Consider the following 8,422-nt stretch of genomic DNA (forward strand, 5'->3'; position numbering starts at 1 on the left):
GAGGAAGTGGACTTCCTCCACTACATGGGTACACAACAGCTAAAGAAACCATCCTGATTACTAAAAGGAGAAGCCTAATTAGTCAGCTCCATGTCTAGGCAACTATAGCTGTTACTTAGTTAACTGCCATCAAACTCGAGAGAAACAAGTAACAGCCCAAGTGTTTCTTTTATTTCCAAAAGAATAACTGTCACACATACACAGTATCTCCAATCCTGTCCCTGAAGATAACAAGTGTCCCTGGAATGTAAAAGGAAGCCTTGAGAGAAATGGCACCTAGTTCTCAATGCTTAGTTTACAGTGAGGAAATGGCCCTTGTAGGGTCAATGGAAGATTGGAATGGGTGTGGACTAAATATTTACTCACTGTCTAACATGCCATGGAGTATGCTCCAACCTGGTAACAGCTCCTCCAATGAGAACATACATGTAGGATTTCCTCAATGAATCCAAACTCCCCAGAGTCTACAGAACAATGCTTCCTGAGTCAGAGGGGAACACTGTTTTCAGCACCACTTCTAAAGTCATCCAAGAACAAAGGCTGCCCACTGGGGCACTGCTTCCTGCCTGACTCAAACTCCAAAATCTGGAGTAGGACTGGTCAGGTTCTGCAGCCTCAGCCCATCTGGACCTCTGGCTCCTCAGGTATTCCTTGAAGCTTTTCCATCTCTCTTGAGGGTGCTTCAGAGACTGGCGGGGGCTCTCCTGGGGCTTCAGACAGCACATAGTAGACAATGTCTCTCTGGCCTTGGGTATCTGTCTGACTGACCATATGGATGGCAGAACTGATGTTGTCCTGAGAAGCTGAGAGGGCTGCACTCTCAACAACCCTACCTTCCTCTTCCGTCTCTTCCTCAGGTCCTGGCCCCCCTAGCACTGTTTCTAGAACAATGCCCTGTAGGCTGCTCTCATTCAGTGCCAATCCTGAATCTGATCCTTCTTGTAGCTGCTGCAGCAACTGCTGTGTCAGCTCCACACTCTCATATCGAACTAGCTGCAGTCGCATGTAGCCATCTTCATGCTCCTTGTACCTGGAGGAGAAGGCAGTAGATCAGCAGGGGATAAAGAAACTGCCTGGAGACAGAGGATAAAGATACTAATATGCTACCTGAAGATGTCTTAGGATTCTTTGTGATAGAACTGATTAAGAAAGGGTTTTTAATGGAATCTGTAGAATAAAGGTTCAGAGAAGACTCAAAATGGAAAAACTAATGCTGAAGCCCGACACAGAGACTGACCGGCTCTGTAACAAGGCCGTGCCGTGGAGCTGAGGGCAGAGCCCTCACTCAGCCTCTAACTCTGGCTCCAGCTCAGGAACTCTAGCATTACTTGCTGAGACTGAAGCTAAGCTTTACATTAGAAGTCTCAGCCCTGCACGGTGGTGCACGCCTTTCATCCATCAGAAGCAGAGAGGCAGGTGGATCTCTGTAAATTCCAGGACAGACTGATCTACAAATAGGCCAGCAAGGCCTGTCTCCAAAACAATAACAAAACCAAGAAACCAAACAAAAAAACCAATCTTTGCTCCACCACTATTTTTAAAGTTGAGACTACACATAGATGGTAGGTATCAAAACACCATAAAATTCAATGGTTTTGTTTCTCCCGTTAAAAAGCCTGTCAGGCTGGTGAGATGGCTCAAGTGTAAAATGCTTGCCACGCATGCCTAATGATCTGAGTTCAGTATGTGAACGACATAAAGGTAATCAAGTTGTGCCTTGACCTCTGCACACACACACCATATAAGACAACAATAAACAAAACAAGGAAAAACCTGTGGGGAAAGATTTAGACTTACCGAAAACGAGGGTGTCCTGAGGGCCACTTGAACTGGTGCTTCTTTCGAAGGTGCACAGTGAGGTTGTTGCCACGTGTGAAGCATTTGTCACAGACATGACATTTGTACCTTGGCTCTGAGTCTCCCTGAGAAGGAAAGAAATGAGGTCAGCTCCTCATTCATACTCCTGCCTGCCCTTCCCCACCAGCCACTCACTTCATGCACTTTTCGGTGATGGGACTTGACGGAGCTGAGCGATCGGGCACTGAAACTGCAGTTCTCAAAGTCACACCTGTAGGCTGACTCCTTGCTGTGGGTGTCCAGGTGCTTCCGGAGGTCAATCAGATTCTTACAGCTGCAAAGAGAGATCAGGAGGGGTTGGGGGCATAGGAGACCCTAAAACTTGAGCCTTGCATTTTGTACCCCAGGGTCCCCTTACCTGTAATCACAACAGTCACATTTAAAGGGCCGGTCTTCACTGTGTCGAAAGCGCATGTGATTCCGGAGGGAAGAAGGCAGTGGGCAGGTCATGTCACACAAAGGGCATTTATAGTGATTCACTGAGGAGCAGAGAAGAGGCTATGAGCTACAGACTTAGAGGACCTTGAGAAAAGGCAGGGAGGCTTGTGCACAGGCCACTCACCATGGTTCCGCATGTGGTCACGCAAGAGCCTCTCTGTGGCAAATCTCTTGGAACAGTGGGAGCACTGGAAACGCTGCTCTGGGGTTGAGTGAGCAGAACAAAGGGGACTGAAGAGGACAGTGAAGGACAGAGGAGAGGAGAACCACCCCAAACACAAGGGAGCCACCCAAGGAGAGAAAGGAAGCTACAAAAGGGATCTGGAGTCCAGACCTGAGTTAAAACCCCAGCTTTACCACTTACTAGCTGTATGATCTCAGGTAAGTGACTTAAGCTCTCTGAGCCTCAGTTTCCTCATCTGTAAAAAGTGGAATAAGAAGCCTACCTCATGGGGCTGTTGTGAGGATTTCTGAGATAACTGATGCTTACTTAAACAGTAAGTGCTGAACATTGTCTAAGTGAAATCTAGGAGGTGCCTGATCCCAAAAGGGGAAGAGAACCAGGGTACAGATCTCAGCAGCAGCCACCTCCTCTGGGAAAATACCCTTGTCCTCACTTCAAGATAGCCCACACTCTCCCTTTCCTCTCCAACTTCTTACGATCCAATGAGGTCTGACGACGGATGTGATCTAAGAACTTGGTGTTGTTGGCAAACATGCCCCCACAGGTGGGACAGGCCACCACCTTCTCCTGGGTGTGACTGCGGAGGTGTTCTCGAAGCTTACACCGGTCCTTAAAGGTACAGGTACATCCTGGGAAGGAAGATCTGGTCATGTTCCAACCTTAAATACCCTTCCCCAACTTGGTTCTGGTACCAAGTTTCTCCAGCCAGTAGCCTGCTTAGTTTTGCAGGAATTGGTCCCATCCCTGGCTCCTCTAGACCTTTAGACCTCCAGAATTTTAAGCAGAAGCCAGAGCAGAGGGGTGGCCCTACCTTTCCAGCCACACAGCACCACATGGTTGTCCTTGCTGACAGCTTGGTATTCACAGCACAGGCTGTGCGCATCCACGTGCCGATAGAACCACTCAGGATTGTCGAAGACACTCTGTGCCAGGGCAACTTGGGGTGAGGACTGAGAGTGGTTACAGGACTCTCACCCATGTCCAAAGGGGGCTTCTTATTCTCCCCCAAATTAACTTGTGGGAACAGGAAAAGTTTTAAGATAAAAGAGTTACAAAAGAAATAAGGGACCCCAGAGTTAAGGTATCTCGAGTCAAGATTCCCAGCTTCCTTCCACCCCTATGTATGGCACTGGCTGCTGACCTCGCAGTGTTCCCATAGGCACAGGAAATGGTCAGGGATGTCAGGAATGACGTTCCGGCTCTGGAAGTCCAGGATGCAGGGGCTGAGGTCAGCCTGGCTTTGTAAGGCTTGCAGCCCCCACTGTTTCAGCTTGGTGTGGTAGCAGTGGAAATAGACATGGCGGATGAGGTCAGCAGAACTGTCCAGAGAGCAAAAGCCACATTCCTGCCACAAGCAGGAAAATTCTTCCTCTGCAGAAAGGTTTAGAAGAAATGGTCTGACACTTTCCAAGCTCAGCTAACTTTCCATTTCAGACATTAAGCAGGACTCTGACCAGAGATAAACCAGAGGTTCATCCACCATGAAACGGTATTTAATGACTTTCAATTGAGTCAGGTATTGTGGACATAATGAGGCAGGAATCCCAGTCCTTGTCTTCACAGGTGTGTAGCAACAGGCACACATCACCCAGAGCTAGGTGTGCTGGCTCTCATCTGTAATGCCAGGACTCAAGAGGGTTAGGCTGGCAAATTGCCATGATTTCCAGGTCAACCTGGACCAGAGTAAGACCCTGCTACAAACTGCTAAACAGAAGTAACTTGATGCTGACTGACATTAATGGTTCCCACATGATGGCTTATAGCCACTCATAACTCCAGTTCAAGGGAATCCAACATCCCTTCCTGGCCTCTCTAGGCAGCAAGCATTCGTGGTGCACACACATACATGCAGACGGGACATGTAAAACAACAGCAACAACAAAATCTAAACAAAAAATGTAAATAAGTTAAAGGGAAAGGGGAGGCTGGGCAAGGTGACACGAGCCTTTACTCCTAGTACCTGGGAGGCACAGCAGGCAGACACCTTCAAATCACTCAGGTCTCTATGAACTCAAGGCAAACAAGCTCTACAGAGTAAAATCTAGGCCACTGAAGAATTCAAAGTGAGTCCAGTCTCAAAAGAGAAAAACAATCTCAGTTTTGATCCCCAGGACCCACACAATGGAAGAAAAGGATGGATTACCACAGTTGTCCTCTGACCTCTACACATACACCATGGTGAACTCACATGCTACACACACAAACATATAAACGTGTGTTCCCACCCCCATAAAGAATGTTTAAGGGGAGAGGTCCACCAAGGTGACTTAACAGGTAAAGGCACTTGTATAAAGCCCAGTGACATGGAACCTAGTCCCATAAGTGATTCTGTGATTTCCACACTTGACCCATGGCATGTACCACACATATATACACATAAAATCACAAATTCCTTCTACTGGTAACCATTGCTTACATCCTGGTTGACTGAATTCTTTAAAGATGACTTTATAATATTTTTATGAAAAAAGAAGTATAATTAAGAAAATAAGCCTCGGAAGGCTAGAGAGACGGTTGAGTGGTTAAGATGGACCTAGGTTTCATTCCTAGCACCCATATGGCAGCTCACTACTTCCTATTCCAGCTCTAGGGGATCCAAACGCCCTCATACAAACATAAATGCAGGCAAAACACCAATGCACATGAAATAAAAAATAAATTAACTAAAAAAAAAAAAAAAAAAAAAAAAGCCAGGTGTGCTGTGCATGCCTTCAAACCCAGCACTCAGGAGGCAGAGGCAAGTGGACCTCAAAGTTTGAGCTTAGCCTGGTCTACGACAATCAGGGATACACAGAGAACCCCTGTCTTGAGAAAGAAAAACAAAAAAGTAGGAGGAAGAGGAGAAAAGAAATTAGCATTTCTCAACTGTCACTCCTTGAGCTCTTTCCTGTCCCTTACCAAGTGGGTCCTCTTCGTCGTCGTCTTCCTTAGAGCCATGCATGTGCTGCTGCAGGTGCTGAGTGACATGGTCGAAGAACTCCTCCATGGCTGAGCACACAAAGGAGCAGGACCCCCACTCACACTGAAGCCCCAGGTTCTCCTTCCGGGGAACTTTTCCAGGAGGAGACATGGCCTTTATCTTAGAGGAAGGAACCCAGAGTTGTACAACTGTATTCCAGTGCTGCTGAGAGCCAGCAAGTATTTTTCAGTATCTCATGCTTTTTTTCAGTAGGGATAGACCAGCGGTTTCTCAAGCTCTAAAGGTCCGTCTGGTTTCCTGGGAAGAGAGAATAAATAATACTGAACATGGGCCAAGCACTAAGCTAAGGACTTTAACAGTTTCTCACACAGCTTCAGAACATATTCCCACAGGAGATAGAACGATGCTCAGTTTCAAAGAGAGTCACCAAAGTTAAAATCCACATTCCACTGCCTACCACCTACTACTACATGTAAGGTCTTGTCCAAATGGGGATAACAAAACACTTACTATGTGTCAGATACAATATGGAGCTAGAGATGACTCTGGTTAAGAGCCCAGACCACGGTTCTAGGAGACCTAAGTCAGATTCCCAACAACCATATGGCTGCTCACAACCATCTATAATGTCAGTTCCAGGGAATGCAACACCCTCTTCTGCCCTGAGGGCATTACAGGCATGTGATGCAGACATCCATGCAGGTAAAACACCTATACACATTAAAGTAGGAATAAATCTCAAGGAGTTGGAGGAATAGCTCAGTAATTAAGAGCACTAGCTGCTGCTCTTCCAGAGGACCTGTGCTCAATTCCCAGCAACCACATGGTGGCTCACAACTGTCTGTAACTCCAATTCCAGGGGATCCAATACTCTCACACAGACATGGTCACAAAAAACACCATTGCAAAGAAAAAATCATGCTTTTTAAAAAGCCCTCACAAAAATTTTATTTTATTCTTGTTTTGGTTATTTTTGATACTGAGGATAGCGCCTAGGACCTTATACATGGTATGTGGGACAGGGTTTCCCTAAGTGGCACAAGTGGACCTTAAATTCACTCTGTAGCCTAATGTACTGCAATCCTCCTGCCTCAGACTCCCAAGTAGCTGAAATTATGGGTTTGTGTCACCACACTCCGGCATGGTAAGCTGTGTGTGTGTGTGTGTTTGGGAGTTGGTGAGGAGTGCTCTGTGGTTCAAGAATCAACCATCTGAAGGCTTGTTTTGATAGTTTCAAAATAGCTGACCGAGTAAGTTAGACTGGCTGACCAGTAATCAACAAGGATCTTCCTGTCTCTACTTCCCAACAAAAGGATTACAAGCACTCACTGGCCTTTTAACAAGAAAGGGTCTCTCTGACTGTCTTGAAGGGAGCTACGTAAACTAAGCTGGCTTTGACCTGCCCGTCCCTGCTTCCCAAATGCTGGGATTAAATGCCTGTGCCAAGCTCCCAACCACTGGATTTTTTTTCCCCCCAGTGTGGGCTCTGGAGATCAAACAAGGGCCTCCTGGTGTTGTGGAGCAAGCACTTTGCTGACTGAGCCACCTCTAGCCTCATATTAAGCATTTTATTTGCATCATGTAATTGGTAACACTATGAGACAGGCACCATTTAAACCTCATAACCTGAAGCTGGGCCCAAAATCCATATTCTTATTCCACACAGCCTACATACGCCCCAGAAGCATTCTACTCCTTACTGAATTGTGTTGTTAAATCTCTCATCAGACTTTCAATGCCATCATTTTCTTTGCTTTGCACCTGCACACCTTGGCAAGCCTGTGTCCCCCACCCCCACCATTCACTCACATATGTTCACACCACGATTTTTTAAAAATAAAGCGGTGGGGTATGGGTGGTGGTGCCAGCCTTTGAGACGGGATCTCTTGAGAATTTCAGGTCAGCCAGAGCTACAGTTAAGATAGTCTCAAAAAAAAAAAAAAAAAAAAAAATCACCACATACATCACATTATGTGTTAGGGTGTATCTGTCTGAAGAGGAAGCCAGGTAGATGGAGAAGGAAAATGAAACGAAACTCCTTAGTTTTCTGATTTTAAGTTACTTAACCCATGTGGGCCTAAACGCACTACTGAGGCTCAGTAAAAGCTACACGCATCCTTGTTTCTGAGCGCTAATTCGGGGATTGAGGAGCATCCAACTTAAAGGATCCCTACCTGACATTTCCATTAGCAGTCAAAGTACAAAACATCCCATTAACAAATATTAAGAGAGTATACTGAGTCGCTAGGCACTAATGAACTCTGAGCCATAATCCAGAAGAAAGGCCCGGGTCCTAAACAAGGACTCACAGACCAGGTCCTGACGACTGAACACAGCAACCAAAACAAAGCGCACGACGAGGGCGATCGGGACACAAAAAGGCCCGTGGGCAGGCTCGCCTGGGTGCTGAGGCCGGGGCTAAGCTTCTTCAGAGGACAGCTAAAACTCAGAGGAAGTAGACCATCCCGGAAAGCCCAAACCGGAGGGCTTCCCGGAATCCGCGGCGTCAAGCGTGGAGCCGACCTAGTCCAGCCGTAGCGAGCGCCAGAGCGAGGGCGCGGAGTCTAGGAGCCGGCTCGGACGCCATGCCGAGCCGCTGCAGGAAGCCCGGCCTTCCTCAGGCTGCAGAGAGCCGCCCCAGCCGCCAAGGTACCAGAGCCACAGTCCCGTACTCACCTACCAGCGCCGCTGGGTTGCCCAGCGCCCCACCCACCTCACACCATATACCCTGGGCGTTTGAGTGACGACCAGCGACAGCCAATCGCCGCTCTCGAGTCGAAAGACAGCCAATGGCCGTTGCGTCTGACAGAACCCGTGCGCACCAAAACACGGAAGAGGCGGGAACCGTACCGTAGAGAGCTCCGAGTCCCAAGGGGTAGAGTGAGGGACGACCGGATGTGGATAAAGTTAGCGTCACCTTCAAAGTGGGTTGGGCTTGCTTCTGACTGTGCGCAGGCGGGAAGCTTTGAGGCTTGAATTCTCACTACTGCGCAAACTCTGCTCCAACCACCTACTGGGCATGC

At 47.6% G+C, this 8,422-nt stretch overlaps 1 protein-coding gene across 1 annotated transcript; it reads right to left on the minus strand.

Annotated features, from left to right (window-relative positions):
- Nucleotides 1-161: 161 nt before the first annotated feature.
- Nucleotides 162-7,637, minus strand: HINFP (histone H4 transcription factor). Its single transcript, XM_080930057.1, has 10 exons — nt 7,574-7,637; nt 5,378-5,696; nt 3,621-3,850; nt 3,291-3,402; nt 2,956-3,108; nt 2,420-2,497; nt 2,216-2,336; nt 1,993-2,131; nt 1,798-1,922; nt 162-1,030 (listed from the first exon to the last, which is right to left on the minus strand). Exons 2-10 carry the CDS (start codon nt 5,547-5,549, stop codon nt 616-618), a joined length of 1,545 nt encoding a protein of 514 aa, XP_080786183.1. The 5' UTR covers nt 5,550-5,696; nt 7,574-7,637; the 3' UTR covers nt 162-615.
- Between the last annotated feature and the right edge of the window lie 785 nt (nt 7,638-8,422).

The sequence above is a fragment of the Micromys minutus genome (assembly GCF_963924665.1).
Source record: "Micromys minutus genome assembly, chromosome: 16".
Classification (NCBI taxonomy): domain Eukaryota; kingdom Metazoa; phylum Chordata; class Mammalia; order Rodentia; family Muridae; genus Micromys; species Micromys minutus.

Excerpts from the sequence above, each read along its gene's own strand:
- HINFP (XM_080930057.1), bottom strand. The coding sequence starts at position 5,549 with ATGTCTCCTCCTGGAAAAGTTCCCCGGAAGGAGAACCTGGGGCTTCAG. Across the intron at positions 3,851-5,377 it reads CGACGAAGAGGACCCACTTG|AGGAAGAATTTTCCTGCTTG; the intron begins GTAAGGGACAGG and ends ACCTTTCTGCAG. Across the intron at positions 3,403-3,620 it reads GCCTATGGGAACACTGCGAG|AGTGTCTTCGACAATCCTGA; the intron begins GTCAGCAGCCAG and ends GCCCTGGCACAG.